Source organism: Pelobates fuscus, chromosome 8, assembly GCF_036172605.1.
Source record: "Pelobates fuscus isolate aPelFus1 chromosome 8, aPelFus1.pri, whole genome shotgun sequence".
Lineage (NCBI taxonomy): Eukaryota > Metazoa > Chordata > Amphibia > Anura > Pelobatidae > Pelobates > Pelobates fuscus.
In genome coordinates this window covers 111,406,018-111,424,134 of record NC_086324.1, presented here as the reverse complement: position 1 = coordinate 111,424,134, position 18,117 = coordinate 111,406,018, and the positions used below count along the sequence as shown (strand labels likewise).

Below are 18,117 nucleotides of genomic sequence, written 5' to 3'. Positions count from 1 at the left end.
TTTTTTAATTTGTTGATACAGAAAATCAGTTCTTCTTCTTGAAAAGTTTTATTAAGCTCCTGCAGTTGTATTTGTGAAATTTTTGGACTCTTTATGTTCTCGAGAAATGCACTAATGTTCGCCGTTTCGGTAGGATCTTTAATATTGTATAGATCTTGATAGTAATTTTTGAAGGCTTCTGCTATTTTTTCAGGTCTCAAGATAGTCTCTCCATTATCAATAATTTTGGTGATGATTCTTTTCGATTTTTCTTTTTTTATTCTGTTCGTCATTAGTTTTTCTGCTCTATTTCCGGTGTAGTACCATTTCTGTTTTAAGTAATGCAACGCATTATTAGCCTTTGTCATAAGGTGTTCATTAATAAATTTTTCAGTGTCTATAATTTCATTAGTAATACTCCGAGATGGTTTATTTTTATTTTGTTCAAGTAAATTGTCTAGTTTTATGTACAATTCAGCTAAATTTGCCTTTTTTTTATTTAATTTATTCTCTTTTGCTGCTAAGCTTATAAAAAGGCCCCTTATTACTGATTTATAAGCACACCAAGTCATTGCTGGAGAGACATCTTTGTTTCTGTTTTCTTTGAAAAAATAATCTGTTGTATCTTTGATTTGTTTAAGATTGTCTTCATTTTTAAGTAACCAGTCTTTCATTTTCCAGTCAGCTCTTGTTCTTTGATGTTGTTCTTTTATATCTAGGATGACCGGATTATGATCTGACCATGTAGTGGCTATTATAAAAACCTTTTTAATTTGGCTCGCTAAGTTTCTGTCCCCCAAAAAGAGATCAATTCTAGAATATGAGCAGAAAGCTTTTGAGAAACAGGAAAAATCCTTTTCCTTCGTATGAAATATCCTCCAATAATCTGAAAGTTGGGCTTGTTTAATTAATTCTGAAAATTTTTTAGCAGTCATCTTCAAGTTTCCATAGTTACTGGTTTTTGTTTTAGAACTTCGGTCTATCTCAATATCGGGTACGCAGTTAAAATCTCCCATAACCATAACTCGGCCCATTTTCACGCGTTCAGTTTTATTAAGCACTTTTTTAATAAATGCAATTTGTGATTGATTTGGTGCGTATATGTTCACTAACGTATATTTTTGATTATTAATTTCTGCTACTAATATAATGTATCTGCCTTCCAAATCAATTTCTTGGTATATAATTTTTAATGATATATTGCTAGAGAATAAGAAGGCTACTCCTCTTTTCTTTTTTTGACTCATAGAGGCACTAATTATAGTAGGAAAAAATTTAGATTTAAGATTGTTTTTATCTTGCGTTCTCCAGTGGGTTTCCTGTAGGGCTGCAATCTGGATTTGTTATTTTTTGAGAAACTCAAGGATTGTATATCTTTTAAATTGTGAGTTTATCCCCTGTGCATTAATCGTCGCTAGCCTCATTTTATTTTATGTATCCTATTTCTTTTCCTTCGAGGACTGATAAGTTCACCATCTGTACTAACAAACATATAAAACACAACATAAAACGTACAATGTCTGCCTTTTACTAGGCAAAAAACTATGTATCTATTCCCTCCCTTGTGTTCCTCCCTACCTAGGCCTCCCATAGCCTTCGGGGGGAAGCCCTGCCAAAAACACAGGGAGAGAAAACAACAATCCAAAAACGACACCGACTCTCTAATCAGTGACGTCGAAAATGTCCCCATACTCTATGCTCGCAGAAAAGAAAAAGTGTCGAGATCTGCGAGCTAGAGTTTCTCCTTGGCCGGACGGGTGTAGTGGATAAAAATAATACCAGAAGGGGAAAAAAAAAAAAAAATAATAATTATTCCCATTTCATACTTTTTTTTTTCTTATTTTTTTGTTTCTTGTTTTGCCAAAATAGCTCTTTCGTTAAATTTTAGTGTAAGTTTAAAATTTTAATATATCTTTGTTTCTCAAATATTACATTTATTTGCATTTATTTTATATCAAAATATTTCTATAAAGTTACTTCTGATATTTATTCCCATTTCATTAGTTTTTTTTTTTTTCTTTCTTTCTCCCTTTATTTGATCTAAATAGCCTTTTAATTAAACCCAAAAAATTGTTTTTAGTGTATTTAGTGTATTTTATATTTTAATATACCTTTAAGTCCAAGGTATTACCTTTATTTTGTGTCATAATCTTTCTATCAAATTACCTCTAATATATCGTGTACTTACTTATTATTATTGTGGTTAGTATAAACACTCCTGTTCTTTTATCTATTTTAGTTTTTTCCCCTTTTTTTTTTCTCCCCTTTTTTCTCCCTCTTTTCCCTTCTCTTTTCTTCCCTTTATCACTTCTTTCCCCCATTTTTCTTAGTTTTCAGGAGAGATTTAGCTTAATAGTGTGGGACCACTCTTTACATTTCTATGGCCTCTAGTGTAGCTTTAATCCTAATTTATTTGTTTTATGTTGTGTTATATATGTGCGAGGAAAAAAAAAAAAAAAAATACCTTGTGCAATGACTTATTTTAAATTCCCTTCTAGTAGCCATTGTTCTAATTTCTGCGGTTTATCAAAGGTCAGTCTTTGGTTATTATGTGTTAGGTTTATGCGTGTCGGAAATCCCCAGGCATATTTAATTGCATTTTTTCTAAGGACCTCTGTCTGATTGGTAAAAAATTTCCTTTGAAGTCTGGTCTGGTATGAGAGATCTTGAAAAATCTTAATTTGATGGAAGATTGACCCCTTCAGGTCTTTTGTTGTCATTGCCTTCATAATTTGCGTCTTGAAACGGAATGATTGTAGGCAAATAATTGTGTCTCTCGGGGCTTGTTCTGGTACGTTACCAGGTTTATAAATTCTATGACATCTTTCAATGCCGCTTGTACCGTTATCTGAATTAACCCCCAGAAACAAAAAAAACTCTACACAATAGTCTTCTAGATTTGCATTTACAACAGTCTCCGGGATCCCCCTAATTCGGAGGTTTTGTCTTCTAGATCTATCTTCTAAATCCGTAATCTTCTTTTTCAGGGTCTCTAGAGTTTCATCCAATTTATTTATATTATCCGTATTGTTTTTTTGTTGTATATTTATTTGGTCCGTCTTCTCTTCTAACAATACCACTCTTCTTCCTATATTTAGAATCTCATTTTTTATTTCTCTAGACTGCAGGTTTATTTCTTCTTTTATTTTCTCAAATTGGATCTCCAGGCATTTGGATAAATAACCGGCAGTGATAGATACATTTTCTTCCCATGAGCTATCTGACAAAGTTTTGTCTATCTCAGTCTCTTTGGGGTCCAATATAGGTATTGATTCTTCTTGTATAGATTTAGTACTACTCCCCTTGTTTAATTGGGGAGAGAAAAAACCTGAAGTCCTCCTTTCTATAGCTGGTTCTTGTTTTTTAGCAGTTCTTTTTAAATTCTGTTTACCTTCTGAGTTTTTTTTTGAGGCCATTTACTCCTCCTCTCTTTCCCTTCTCTTTCACTTTCTCTTTCTATTAGCGTTCTATTTCTTTCTCTGTTTTTTTTTTTTTTTTTATATATTTTTTTTTATATTTTTTTTTTTTGTTTTATGTTCCTATATTTTTTTCTCAGTAAGGTTTCCTTTAAATCTTAATAGTTCTTAGTAAATGATTAAAGGAAGATAAGGATATCAATTACTGCGATAGTAGTGCAATAATAGTAAATAGTAATACGTAGTAGGGTATAAAACCTGAATATGGACCTTAATATACACTTAGTGACTGAGTGACTGGGTGATATATAAGCTCTGTTAGCTAATACGTGGATATAGCATACATGTAGCATATATATAGCAAACCAGCCGGTATACTTATCCACTTCTCCGTTTAAGTGTCCTGGGGGGTCACTCCCATCACTCCCATCACTCTTTTCCAGCAGTTACTGGGCGGACGGAATTAGTTTTCCACTTAGGAAAATAAGCGTTTGGGACCTGTCTTCTCTCTCGACCGCTCAGCAACACCGCATCGCCCAGTACCGCCAACCGCAGCGGAAAGCAAATCAGGCGTCTTCCCTCACAACGCCCCGCTCTGCTCAGTGTCTCCCATCTTCCGGCCAAGGAAAAAAACCCGCGAGACGCGGCGTGCCTCCGTGCGCCGTCCCACGTCCTACGTCATGAAAAAAAAAACATGTTAATAATAAATAAAAAAATGTATTAAAAAAAAGTGTTAAAAATAAATTAAAAAAAAAACGTGTTAATAATAAATTAAAAAAAGTGTTAAAAATAAATAAAAAAAAGTGTTAAAAATAAATTTAAAAAAAATGTGTTAAAAATAAATTTAAAAAATGTGTTAATGCGGGTGGGTGAGTGTGTGTCTGTGTCTGTTAGTGTCTGTGTCTGTTAGTGTCTGTGTCTGTTAGTGTCTGTGTGTGTCTGTTAGTGTCTGTGTCTGTTAGTGTCTGTGTGTGTGTGTGTGTCTGTTAGTGTGTGTGTTTGCCTGTGAGTGTGTGTGTATGTTAGTGAGTGTGTGTGTCTGCTAGTGAGTGTGTGTCTGTTAGTGTGTGTCTGTTAGTGAGTGTGTTTGTCTGTTACTGAGTGTGAGTGTGTCTGTTAGTGTGTGTGTGTTTCTGTTAGCGAGTGTGTGTTTCTGTTAGCTAGTGTATGCGTATCTGTCAGTGAATGTGTGTGTGTGTATTTAGAATGCGGGGCGGGGGGAAAGGTTGGGTGGGGGTGGCGCGGGGGGGAAGGGGGGGCGCCTGAGTTTTGTCCTGCCTAGGGCAGCACAAAACCAGGATACACCACTGCAACTACCCCTGCCTGCAGAAACTCTTGCACAGATTGCGAAATAGCATCTTCCTGTGCTGGGTTTAGGGGGTATGGTTTTTGATAGGGAGGTTTGGCTCCGGGCAGGAGATTCACTTTGACTGGGGGCACAGTGAGTCTGCCTGTATCTGTCTTCCCTGTAGCCCATAAGGATTCAGGGACTGAGGACAAGTCAATGGTAGGTTCTGGCACATGGCTGGGCATAGTGAGAGTTGCCAGAACATTTGAAAGAGATTGTAGCGAAAGCCACTTCGCCACTGTGGTTTGGAGGGGGCTGCTTGCCCGCCTCTTACCCTGTGACTATGGTCCCTGGGCGATTTGGCCCTTTATGCACGGTATTTGGGCATACTGTGGGTTATTGGGCTGCCCCAGGATTATGGGCCCTCTCATCAGCCCATACGAAACTTAAACCCCATGGCATTTGAACTGTGTTTGTGGCATCTAAACGCTGTTTGGATATGTTGAGCGCTCAGATCCAAGCCATCTGGGGATGGGTTGAATGTGGGGGTTCTGTTTAGTATAACAGGAGTTATGTATTTTTATGTCTTTTGGTGGTTGCTGGTAACATGTGCTTAATGGAGGCTGTGTTTGTCCCTGGATATAATTAAATCAGCTTCTCCATTGTCTCCAGGATAGAGGATTCTGGGGAACTAGTTTGAGCTTCTAAAAACCATGCTTCCAGAAGGTCAAATGCACATTTGTACTAACTTTTGAACCCCTGGTCCAATTCGTATGATTTTTGAGTATGTTGTTCCCCCGAATGAATTGATTGTGTATATGTATTTTTATGCGAATGTGATGTATATTTTGGGAGTTATGAATGTTGTGTAAAAACTGTATTTTCCCTACCTAGGATAATTGTATTTTCCTGTGTGTACAGATAATTAGTTTACAGGTAGAGGGGAGGGCTATGTGTGGGATGTAACTATTGTGTGATTGGTTAATGTACGTTACTATGTGTGTCCCTCCCCTTCATGGGAGCACCTAATAAAAAGGGCTGCAAGCTAGCAGCCAGAGAGTTCTATTTTTACCCTCAACTTGAGTCCTGTCTCTTATTGGGGGAATCTGCTACAAGGGATTGCTATGCTAGGCATATTCCCTTGCTATAATCACTGAGCTCTTATAAGAGCTTGTTCCTGCTTCGTTCTGAAGGGAGATAGCTGCAGCCTGCGGTGCTTATGGTGTCTGGTGGAGTACTTGGAGTCCTCTGGAAGCGCTAGGAGCATCTTTCAATGGAGGTACCCAGTCGGGGTGCCAGTGGATCCGTTACAGAGATATCATTTGTTTGTCCTCCAAAGGCACAGACATTGTTACTTTTCCAGTGGGGCTATACTGGATATTTGCACTAAGAGCAGACAGTATATCACTGCCTAGTAGATTAGCAGGGGCATGAGGGCTGACAAGTAGCCTTGTTACAAGGGCAGTAGAGTCGTGTAGCTTCAATTTCAGCTTGTGGGTAAGGGGAATGTCATTGTCGATACTATCCACCCCTACACATGATAATACATTAGATTTCTCATACGGGAACACATATTTTTCCTGTAACATTGATTTAGAAGCGCCAGTGTCCAACAGGAAAGGGACTATTCGGTCCCCAGGCAGTGTAACATTGATAATGGGTCCTGCAGAGTCAGGGATATTTATAATATGTAGCGACACTGGTTTGCCAATTTCCTATTGGGGGGGGAGGTGGTGGAGGTGGTTGGCTGTCATGAGAGTTATCATTAGAATCCTGGGGTATTCTATTTTTAGGAGGACACTTGCAGTTACGTTTAATGTGTCCTTTCCTGACACAATTCCAGCAGTCTACCTGCCTTCTGTCTCCACCAGCTCTAGGGAGCTCTAGATGTGCTCCTCTTTCTAGTATTTAGATTAGCTTCAACTCTCCTAGCCACCTTTACCAGATCACCATAGGTTAAACTTCTCCACTCAGGTCTAGCATTTTGGAGACCAGTCCTTATGGGTATGTGGATACCATCCATGAAGCAGTTAATAAGCAGTCTGGTCGAAGTGGTTGCAACATCAGTGTAACCCAATGCCTCCCAAGCCATCTGTATTCTGGTGAAGAATATTTCTACAGATTCATCTTTCAATTGTAGTATATCTCCTAATTTATGGGCTAGTTCCTCTGTCTTTACCTTAGCCCATTCTCTCATTGCAGTGACATAGCATGCTCCAGATGCAGATTTGGTTCTAAACCATTCATCTGTCTTTACTTGTTGCCTCTTCTGAGGTTATCTTCATGGGTTATCCTCATGACCAATTATTCTAGCCCAAATTGGTCCAGCTTTTAGTGCAACAATCTGTTTTAAATCTATCCTGGTATACTGATAAGTAGCTTGAATTGTGGATAAAGCCTGGACTAGAGCTAAGGGGGCCTTTTCAACATCTGCCAGCTGCTGTATTATTGCCAGTTGTTCACTAGGTGTCAAGGGCTTATATTCTTCCCAGTATTGGATACCTGAGCTCGGCTGTCTGTTCTCATGGTATATGCTCTCCACTTTGGGTATCATAGGAGTAGAAAATTGTGGAGCTAATGGCCCCACTGGGGTGTCTATGGGGGCAGCTAGGGTTTCCCTTAAGTCTGGACTACCTTCCTGCTCTAATGAACCCATAGGTCTTACTGGGACACCATATGAAGTCCCACTGTGTAATATTACTGGAAAGAGAGGTTTTGATCTCTGTAAAAGGGAAATTGCTTGGCCTTTAGGGACCAAAGGAGTCCCTGCAGTAGCCTGGTAAAGGGGTGGGTTTACAAGATTTTTCCCAGGATCTTGCCTACTCTGGGACCCTAGAGGTCCAAAACATTGATAATATGGTCCACCTTTCCTGGTGGTTTCTCTACAACCACATTTAGTTAATTCAACAGCAGTATCATGCCATCTTTGTGTGACTTCTACTAAGTCATTATCTTCTAACCAACCTCTGTAATTTGCCATAAATTCACTCCATATATGTGGGTCTAGAGTGCCCTCTGAGGGCATGCCAGCTTTCTTAAGTAACCTCTTAACATTCTTAATTGCTCCTTGTCCTTTGTGATGCTTGACAATAGTCTAAGCCGTAAATCCTCCTTGGGTACTTTCAGAGCTACCCATCTTAAAACTTGTAAGGGTTAATTACTTCCCTACACAAGACAAACTGTACAATAACAGTGTATTTAAAACACTTATGACCAATGCAGTGGAATTTTCAGTTTTGTATTCTAAACACAGATCTGGAGATCTGCCCTTGGAGGATTCTAACTCAAATTATAAAACAAATGACAAGGCAAACAATAAAAATAACTTACAACCCACAGTTATATTCCACTATCTCAAGATTCCTTTCACAAGACATAACACAACCTCTACCTGAATATAACCATAATACCACAGAAAACAAGTTCTTTAGATCAGACGTTTTTAAGTCGTTCTTTACCTAGACAGACTAGTAGGACGTGGATCTGAGAGCGAAATTGCTAAAGGTAGAAAAAAAGTTTTTCTTACCTTCCTGTACAGCTGATTTCACTGTCAGAGGGACGTCGACCTGTAGTTTCCGAGTCTCTCGACCGTCAGATCCCGGGGTCACGGCACCAAATTGTTGTGGATTAGAATGTTGATCTTTGTTATATTCAGAGGAACCCCAAATTGTTGTTACAAGTGCACTTGGAGAAGCGAGAATTAGACACCTGACACGTGTTGGTATTCAAAATAAGCCTCTGATGTTTTATTCATCAGCTGGGTTTTATACATTAAAAAGTAAGTGCTTACGTGCAAATACTCTTAGAACAGTAACAGTAAGGGAGTACAGATAAGACATAGGGATGAGTGTCATATACACATAACAAATAAGTTTCAAGGTAAGAGAGAACAAAAAGATTAGAGTAGAGACATCTTAGGTGGGGGCTCTCTGCTCCCGGAACTTAGACATATATGGTCTTAAGTGTTGTTTAAGCATCAAGCATTTCCTGAGTCCAAGTTAGCCAATTTTAATATAGGATATCATTATATGACACCTATAAGCTTGAGCCTTGGAATCAAGATAAATTCTTTCACACATACGAACTTGAGACAAACTGGAGGAGGGAGAGGGGCCCGAGGGCCGAGGGGAGACACCTACACAAGTTATCCCAACACAAAACTAACACTGAGTACCCGGGAACCCCTACGTTCCTGTCCCCTATTCAGCCATCAGGGGCAATAACTTACCTACCGAGGACCTCACAACACAAACACCCTCCCAAAGAGGGGTGCCCCACAAATAATAGGTGACACTAAACCTTATAAATTCACCTGAGCAGGGCCCCCAGGGGCACACTAGAAAGAGGCTGGGAGACACACCCAGCCGGAGAGGAGTGGCAACGCCATATAGCCCTAGACACCAGCGGCCCTCACCCCATCCCCTCGAAAGCATATGTGACACACAGCTGAAAGCATCAACTTGCTGGTCATTAGCCTGACACACCGGATAACACAAACTATTCATCAGATATCTGTTAACCCTGTGCCCACAATTCCCACCCCACCCGTATTCCTCTACCAAGGTCACCGTTTTGATATACCCAGGGATTCCACTTGGACCCCACTGAAAAGCCCAACTCATACCTACTGGGGGGTACAGGTTTTCCTAACTCCTGAAATTGTAAAGGTTTGTCAAATGCCATTGTTCAATTACCACCATGATAACTCAAAAATAAAGAATGCCAAAAAGAAAAAAAAATCGAGTTAGGTAGCAACCATGGAAAATCCAAAATGAATGGAGAAGAAGGAGGTAATATGACCTGGAAACACAACTTCCCTGTATGCAATAAAGCAGAACATATTCAAAAGCTTTGTCTACCATCTGTGGCCTCAACGACCAAGGGTGTCACCTTCTCTCTTAAGGGAGTGTATTGATCTTAACAAAATCTTTGTCAATAATGTTATTAGCTACTCCTGTATTTATTGAAGCTTGTATGACAATTTCTTTCTTTTCCCAAGACACTGGGATAGGGAGAAGCAATCAATTCAGAGGAAAGAAAGGGGACTTAGATGTCACACCAAAGGCCAGTCCCTTGAGTGACCTTAGGAGCAAGAGTTTAACGGTCGCAAAGAACAATCATTTTTGAGATGCCCTTCTTTCCGCAATATAGGCAGAGCCCCTCCTTTCTCCTGTATTGTTTCTCTGCCCTGGGGAGTTTGGTTGCCCCTAACTGCATAGGTTCGGAACTGTGAACCTAGGAGGAACAGCTACAGCAAGACATCTGACTCTATTCCTCTATAGATGTATGTCCTTTAAACAATTATTTATATCAATTATATAATCAGTACTGTCAGGGCCGGACTGGGAGAAAAATTTGGCCCGGGCATTTTTTGAGCACAGCGGCCCACTAAGAAGGGGGCGGGGCAGAGAGGGTGTGTTTCGTCATCACCAATGACAAACACTCCCTGTCTCAAAGTGAGCGTTGGGTCAATGCTCTTCCAGGGCAGAGCTCTGCTAAAGAGCTCTAGCATGAGAACAAATGCCCTGTATTTGTTCTGCACGGTGCAAGCAAGTTTAATAACATGCTTGCACTGTGTTTCCTTGCAACTCTCTATAAATGGATACCAGGAGACAAAAGGGCCAGGAAAGAGTATTGTGCGTGTGTTTGGAGCCTGCTTGTGGTATTGCGTGTGTGTAGAGTGAGCTGATTGTGGTGTGGTATTGTGTAATAAGGTCGGTTTTAGTTGTGTTGTGTTTGTGGTGTAATGTAATGCATATGTGGCTAGGGGCGGTAGAGAATGTGTGTATAGGGGATGTAGTAAGTGTGTGCATACAGGCTATATTGTGTGTGTGTGTATATAGGTGATGTAGTGTTTGTATGGGTTGTAGAGAGTGTGTGTTTAGGGGTGTAGCATGTGTTTGTTTACAATTAATCTAGTGTATGTATAAGGGATCCAGAGTGTGTATGTTAGGAATGTAGTGTGTGTGTGTGTGTGTTTGAATGAACCAGAATGTGTAGGAGATTTAGTGAGTGTGTGTATATGATGGAATCAGAGTGTATATAGGGATCTAGTGTGTGTGTATGATCCAGAGTTGGGTAAGGGATCTAGTGTGTGTCTGGAATGTAATGTGTTTAGGGGTGCAGTATGTGTGTGAGGGGTGCTGTAGTGTGTGTGTATATGTATAAATATGTTTGGAAGTATTGTGTGTGTGTGTGTGTGTGTTTGGTGCAGTGTGTTGGGGTTCTGTGTGTATGTGTGAGGGGTGTAGTGTGTATGTGAAGGGTGCAGTATGTGTGTGTGATGGATGCTGTGTTTGAGGGATGCTGTGTATGTGTGTGAGAGTGCTGTGTGTAATGTGTTTAAGGGTGCTGGGTGTGTGAGGCTGCTGTGTTTAAGGGTGCATTGTGTGTGATTTGTGTGTGAGGGTGCTGTGTGTGATGTGTGTGTGAGGGTGCTGTGTGTGAGAGTGCTGTGTGTGATTTGTGTGTGAGGGTGATTTGTGTGTGATGTGTGTGAGAGTGCTGTGTGTGATTTGTGTGTGAGGGTGCTGAGTGTGATGTGTGTGAGAGTGATGTGTGTGAGAGTGATGTGTGTGAGAGTGATGTGTGTGAGAGTGATGTGTGTGTGAGTGCTGTGTGTGCGAGTGCTGTGTGTGATGTGGGTGAGAGTGCTGTGTGTGATGTGTGTTAGAGTGATGTGGGTGAGAGTGCTGTGGGTGAGAGTGCTGTGTGTGCTGTGTGTGCTGTGTGTGAGAGTGATGTGTGTGAGAGTGATGTGTGTGGGAGTGATGTGTGTGGGAGTGCTGTGTGTGGGAGTGCTGTGTGTGAGAGTGCTGTGTGTGATGTGTGTGAGAGTGCTGTGTGTGATGTGGGTGAGAGTGCTGTGTGTGCTATGTGTGAGAGTGCTGTGTGTGCTGTGTGTGTGAGTGCTGTGTGTGATGTGTGTGAGAGTGATGTGTGTGAGAGTGCTGTGTGTGAGTTATGTGTGAGGGTGATGTGTGTGATTTGTGTGTGAGGGTGATGTGTGTGATTTGTGTGTGAGGGTGCTGTGTGTGATTTGTGTGTGAGGGTGCTGTGTGTGAGAGTGCTGTGTGTGCGGTGTTTGCTATGTGTGAGTGTGATGTGTGTGCGGTGTTTGCTATGTGTGAGTGTGATGTGTGTGAGAGTGCTGTGGGTGAGAGTGATGTGTGTGCTGTGAGTGCTGTGTGTGCTGTGAGTGATGTGGGTGAGAGTGCTGTGGGTGAGAGTGCTGTGGGTGAGAGTGCTGTGGGTGAGAGTGCTGTGGGTGAGAGTGCTGTGGGTGAGAGTGCTGTGGGTGAGAGTGCTGTGGGTGAGAGTGCTGTGGGTGAGAGTGCTGTATGTGCTGTGGGTGAGAGTGCTGTGTGATGTGTGTGAGAGTGCTGTGTGGGATGTGTGTGAGAGTGCTGTGTGGGATGTGTGTGAGAGTGCTGTGTGGGATGTGTGTGAGAGTGCTGTGTGGGATGTGTGTGAGAGGGCTGTGTGTGATGTGGGTGAATGTTAAAATGGATTGTGTGTTGGGGGGGTAAAAAAAAACGAATTAACAGGCATTATGTCCCCCCCCTCCCTTCTTACCTTTAGCCTGGGAGGGGGGGACCGGCATGGTGGTACCAAGGAGAGGGGGGCGGGGGGGACCGGCACTCGCAGTCGCACACCAGCCCTGGCGGTCCAGCGGTGAGTGAACTCTAGCCTGTGGGGCTAGAGTTCACTCTTGCGAGATCCGGTCGTTGCCATCCCTCCCTCCCCAGCCGCAAGTCTATTTAAATGGGCCGGTGAGGGAGATCTTTGATCTTTGAAAACAGCGGGGCTGGCGTTCAGATAGTGCTGGTCCTGCATAAATCGGCAGGGGAGATCATGGGACCTCCCCTGCCGGCCTCGGCCCCACGGCCACCGCGGCCCACCGGGCATTTGCCCGGTGTGCCCGATGGCCAATCCGGGCCTGAGTACTGTCCTCCAAAAGTATTGGAAGATCTCTCTCTGCCACCTCAGCTAGGATATTCTCATTAACCTCTTCCGTAAATGCCAACCCACTGTTAGTCCAACCCACCTCTGATGCAAGAGTGCAGAAATCAACAGCATACTCTGCTATATATTTGTTGCCCTGTTTGATTCTCATCAGGGCTTTTGTTGCACTTCTCCCCCTACCTGGTGGATCAAACACCTTAAGGAAAGCCATTACTAAATTCTTGGAATCCTGTACCAGAGACCTTTTAACGTCTCATAACCGATCAGCCCCCTCCAAAGCCTTGTTTGTAAGTTGGTACATGAAAAAACAACAACCTTAGACCTCTCAGTAGGGAAAGACCTGGGAGAAATCTCAAAATGGAATTCTACAAGGATTGCCTCCATATCTATAAGGTGGGGTCAGTTTAGTGGACAATACAATGGGCACTGTATGTGGTGGTACGGGTGCAGGGTTATGAAGTGAGAGGTGAGCAGTTCTCGTCAATAATGTTTGGAAAGCCTGAGCAAATTTATCCATTCTGTGATCCATTTCCTTAAACTTTGCCTCACAAGAGGTTTGTCGAGATCCCATTCTTGCAGTGTCCATGGCCCTATCGTAATGCCACAAGGTCATACCCCAACTTACAGGAATAGCAAATTCCAAAAACAGAGGTTCTAGATAGACTTATTACCGGGCATAAGAGTGACTGGACTTAACATTTATAATGATAAAAACAGTCAGGAATAGCCAAGGTCAGGGATATAGAAATGCAATTTTGAAGGAAATTGGGAGAGTTTGAGAAGGACTCTGTATATTAGAAAGAAGGGAGGTAAGAAGATAAAAGTAGGCTAGCATGGGAAGCATAAGGCACCTGAGAGGGTCATGTCAGATTTATTGAAGGTCATTATTGAAGGTGGGTGAAATGTGGAAGCTGCTGCGAAAAAAGCAGAATGGATGTGTGAGGAAAAAGTAGATAAGAAGTTAAAGGGGAGTGTGTGTGTGTGTGTGTGTGTGTGTGTGTGTGTGTGTGTGTGTGTGTGTGTGTGTGTGTGTGTGTGTGTGTGTGTGTGTGTGTGTGTGTGAAGGTGGGTGAAATGTGGAAGCTGCTGCGAAAAAAGCAGAATGGATGTGTGAGGAAAAAGTAGATAAGAAGTTAAAGGGGAGTGTGTGTGTGTGTGTGTGTGTGTGTGTTTCTCACACATGGTTTCTCTAATTTGCTGTGTGATATTATTAGTGATATATTTGTCATTTGTAATGTTGTGTGATGTAATTGATAATCTCATGCATCCATGATGAGGGCATTTTAAGTTTAGAATTTCTTTCCTTTTAAGCAGTTGTTTGTGAACTTAAACATTACGGCCATATCTACATGTATTTAATAACATTATACATTTTTTTATTATGCCATTATCTTTTGTTATGGATCTAAGAATGAGCTTGTATCCTATACATTTTCCCCCTACAGCCATATCGAATTTTTAATACATGGCTTGGAGATCCATCCAAAACCATCCTATTGGCTGAAGTGTTAAATGTCATCAAGCGAGATGATCTTCTGAACAATGCAGTGCTTGCTGGGAAGGTTCTCTTGGATGGTTTGCTGGAGCTTCAGGTAATATTTTAAGTTATTTTGTTATTAGTGCAGTACAGTTTTGGTATTCTTCCAAAGGGTTATGCAAACTGCATATACATTCAACCATTTGTATGCTTTAAAATTAAGAATGTTAGATTTTAAAACAGCACTGTCACCACCTTGCCAAATGGATATTTCATAGAGATAGAATTCAACACAGATATACTGAGGCAAAGTAGGGACACAGGCTTTGTACCAAATCATTGCATCATCATTGACAATTTTATTACCGTAAAAATGTTTAGTTTAAACAGTTGTTTTCATTGTAAAGCAATGCTTACTTTGAAAGGTCTTTCCTACTGCAAATCGAAAAAATATCTTGAATTAGCATTCATTTGTAATGATAACTTGTACAGTGGTCTAATGCTCACGGTGGTCTGACGATCCCTTTCAGAGTTTGAACAGCTATACATATAGTGTAATAATGCACAGGCTGAATTTGTGTGTTGTGATAAATACATTGTAACATAACAATCAGGGCCAGTGCAAGTTTTTTTTTTTTTAGCTACACAGATGAAGATGCATTTTGCCGCTCCGCACCCCCACCAAAACATGTGTTTACCTTTGTCTCTCTTAACCCCATTTTTAATTTCTTACTACATTTAGTCCCTTTTTGTGTTTCTTATAACTTCTGTTGAATGTCTTACCCCCTTAAGTGTATCTTACTTTCAACCCTTGTGTGTCTATTTCTCCACCCAGCCCCTATTGGTGTCTCTTTCTCTGCACCTTAGTTCCTTTGGTGGAACCCACCAATCCCCCTTGTGTTCCTGCTTACCTCCAGTTGTAGCATGGCCTTGTGGAACCAGCGAGCAGCTTCATTTCAGAACAGGTAGAAGGAAATTGTCCCCATGCAATTTAGTATCGGACATAGTATCAGCTCAGTCTATGGTGTGAGCCCTTGCAGGGCAAAGTTTTATTCATTTTATTGTGTTTTTTTTTCTTTTTTTTTTTTAATTTTCATGAGTTGCTGTGCGATTTTAATTTCTCCTTTTTTGAGTCTAAAGAAAGAAAAAAAAGAGAAATCTAATGGTATATAGTTTTTCCTTAGGCAGTTTATTAGTTTTATTGCCCCCCTCCCCTCACTAATATTAGGGTGAATTATTTATTTTTAATAGGGGTGGTTAAAGGGTTCAGGACCCTAGCCACCTGAGGGGGAAAGGGATGGACATGCCACTAATTGTTTAAGGTGTTCGTGTTCACCACCCCCCATTGTTTAATTATTTAGAGCCCCTACACACAACCAGAGATGGAGCATTGGGAGGATACATAGTTACATAACTGAAAAGAGACTTGCGTCCATCAATTTCAGCCTTCCTCACATAGGTTTTTGCTGTTTATCCAAAAGAAGGCAAAAAACCTAGTCTGAAGCGCTTCCAGTTTTGCAACAAACTAGGAAAAAATTCATTCTTGACCCCAAAATAGCAGGCAGATGTATCCTTGGATCAAGCAGCTATTACCCCACTAATTAGAAATTATTTCCCTGTATGTTATGTTTTTGCACGTATTTATCCAATTGCAGTTTAAACATCTGTATGGACTCTGATAAAACCACCTCTTCAAGCAGAGAATTCCATATCCTTATTGCTCTTATTGTAAAAAAAACAACAACCTTTTCTTTGCCTTAAATCGCCTTTCTTCCAGCCTAAATGTGTGACCTCATGTCCTATGTATAGCCCTGTTTATGAATAGATTTCCAGATAATGGTTTGTACTGGCCCCGAATATATTTGTATAAGGTTATCATATCCCCTCTGAGGCGCCGTTTTTCCAAACTAACATTTTTTCAACCTTTCTTCGTAACTAAAATGTTCCATTCCTTTTATCAGTTTTGTAGCTCGTCTGTGCACTTTTTCTAGTGCCATGATATCGTTATTTAGAACAGGTGCCCAAAATCGCACAGCATATTCAAGGTGTGGTCTTACCAGCAATTTATAAAGAGACAAAATTATATTTTCATCCCGAGAATGTATGCCCCTATTTATACATGACAAAACCTTACTGGCCTTAGCAACTGCAGATTGACATTGCATATTGTTGCCTAATTTGTTGTCTATAACAATTCCCAGATCCTTCTCGTGTGTGGTTATCCCTATGAAGTATTATACTGCCGTAGCACACATAAGGTTTGCAGAATACATAGGCATGCGCAGCCTATTGTATAAGGGTGTGCACCCTAAAGCACAAAAACACACGCCGCGTGTATATATATATATATATATATATATATATATATATATATACATACATACATACACACACTGCTGTGTGTGTGGGCGCTGTATATGTGTGTGTGATGTTAGTGTATGTATGTGTAAGGGTGCTGTTAGTGTGTGGGTGCTGTTAGTGTGTGTGTGTGTGTTGGGGTGATGTATGTGTGTGTGTGTGTATTGTGTGGGGGTGGGCTTTTAGTTAATATCCCCCCTTCCTTCTTACCTTATGTAGGGAGGGGGGACCGTGCTGCTGCCATCCCTGGTGGTCAAGTGGTGAGTGAATTCTAGCCCCGCAGGAGGCTAGAGTTCACTCTCGCTAGATCTGAGAGTTGCGCAGCAACGCTCCAACCTCGCGAGAGGAACCCGGCGGAGCTGCTGGCAAGAGCTCCACGGATCCTCTTCTGCCTCCCTCCATGCTGCTGTGGGCCGGTCTCCCTCACCGGCCCACGGAGAGAGGCACATAGTGCGGGTCGCAGGGATTAGGGTGTGCCCAGGCACACCCCGTGCGCACGCCTATGGCAGAATATACAGTAAAACCTCATTGTATGTATTAAAACGGCAGAACAAAATGCTTATTTCCACTACACTTGGTACAAAATAGCAAAACAATTATCCCACGCTAAGGTTCAAAATATTGCTTTTTGAAATACCCCGGAGTCTGTTGTTTAAGAAATAGTATATGTTTATTGGGTAGTTTGAATAACCATACTGCTCAACTATTCCAAAATGGGACATGAACACAGCGTCAAAAAAAACAAAAAAACTGGAATGGCTGTGTCTCAAATGTGCTCCTTCAACATCCACATATACCTGGCAAATGTACATAGGGGGGTATTGCTGTACTCAGACGACGTAGCTGAGCAGCATATTAAATATTATACAGCCGTAGCATACATAAGGTTTGCAAAATATACTGTGCAAACTCACTAGGTATGTCAAAAAGGCAGGTAGAATGCTTATTACCACTACACTTGGTACAAGCTAGCGGGAAAATTATCCCATACTAAGGTTCAAAATATGCATTTTAAAATATCCTGGAATGTATTCTTTAAGAAATGGAATGCCTTTATGGTGTAGTTGGAATATGTAACCTGCTGAAGTGCTCCATAATGTAACACAGACCCATGAAAACGATCTATGAAAACTCACACTTATAAACCTGAACTTGTCACGTCTCTTTCACAGCATTGTAACTTCACAAAATAGTGTCTAGGAGTAGGTCATCCATTGGGTATATTGGTTTACTCAGAAGATGTACTGAGCATAAATTTGGGGGATTTTATGACCGTGACACACATCAAGTTTAGAAATACCCAGCAAAAATGCAACATTATTTTAAAAATGCCTTTTTTCTTTTCATTACTGTGACAAACTGGACCTCGTCACAGGGTCTTGGAGGGGCATACTTGCCAGCCTCTTACCCTGTGACTATGGCCCCTGTAGTGAACTTTGGGTTATAGACTCTGGTTGTGCCTTTTGGACTTATAACAGGAACAATTTGAACTTTCGAAGTAGCACTTTGACCTCCTGAAGCCATTCGAAGTTGCATTAGAACACGGCGGCCATCTTAAGTCGCGAGTGCATGGAACTCAAATAGGACACTTGCTGAACGCTTAACTTCCATGGATGTAAGGCTATTCGAATGGG

The 18,117-nt window shown here is 41.2% G+C and overlaps 1 protein-coding gene across 1 annotated transcript in view; it reads left to right on the top strand.

Moving 5' to 3' along the window:
- Positions 1-18,117, top strand: part of LOC134571702 (4-aminobutyrate aminotransferase, mitochondrial-like) — a 965,679-nt gene that overhangs the window by 848,292 nt on the left and 99,270 nt on the right. Inside the window, exon 15 of the mRNA XM_063430224.1 lies at positions 14,094-14,240. Within this exon, the coding sequence (XP_063286294.1) occupies positions 14,094-14,240 (147 nt within the window). The remainder of the gene's footprint in view (positions 1-14,093; positions 14,241-18,117) is intronic.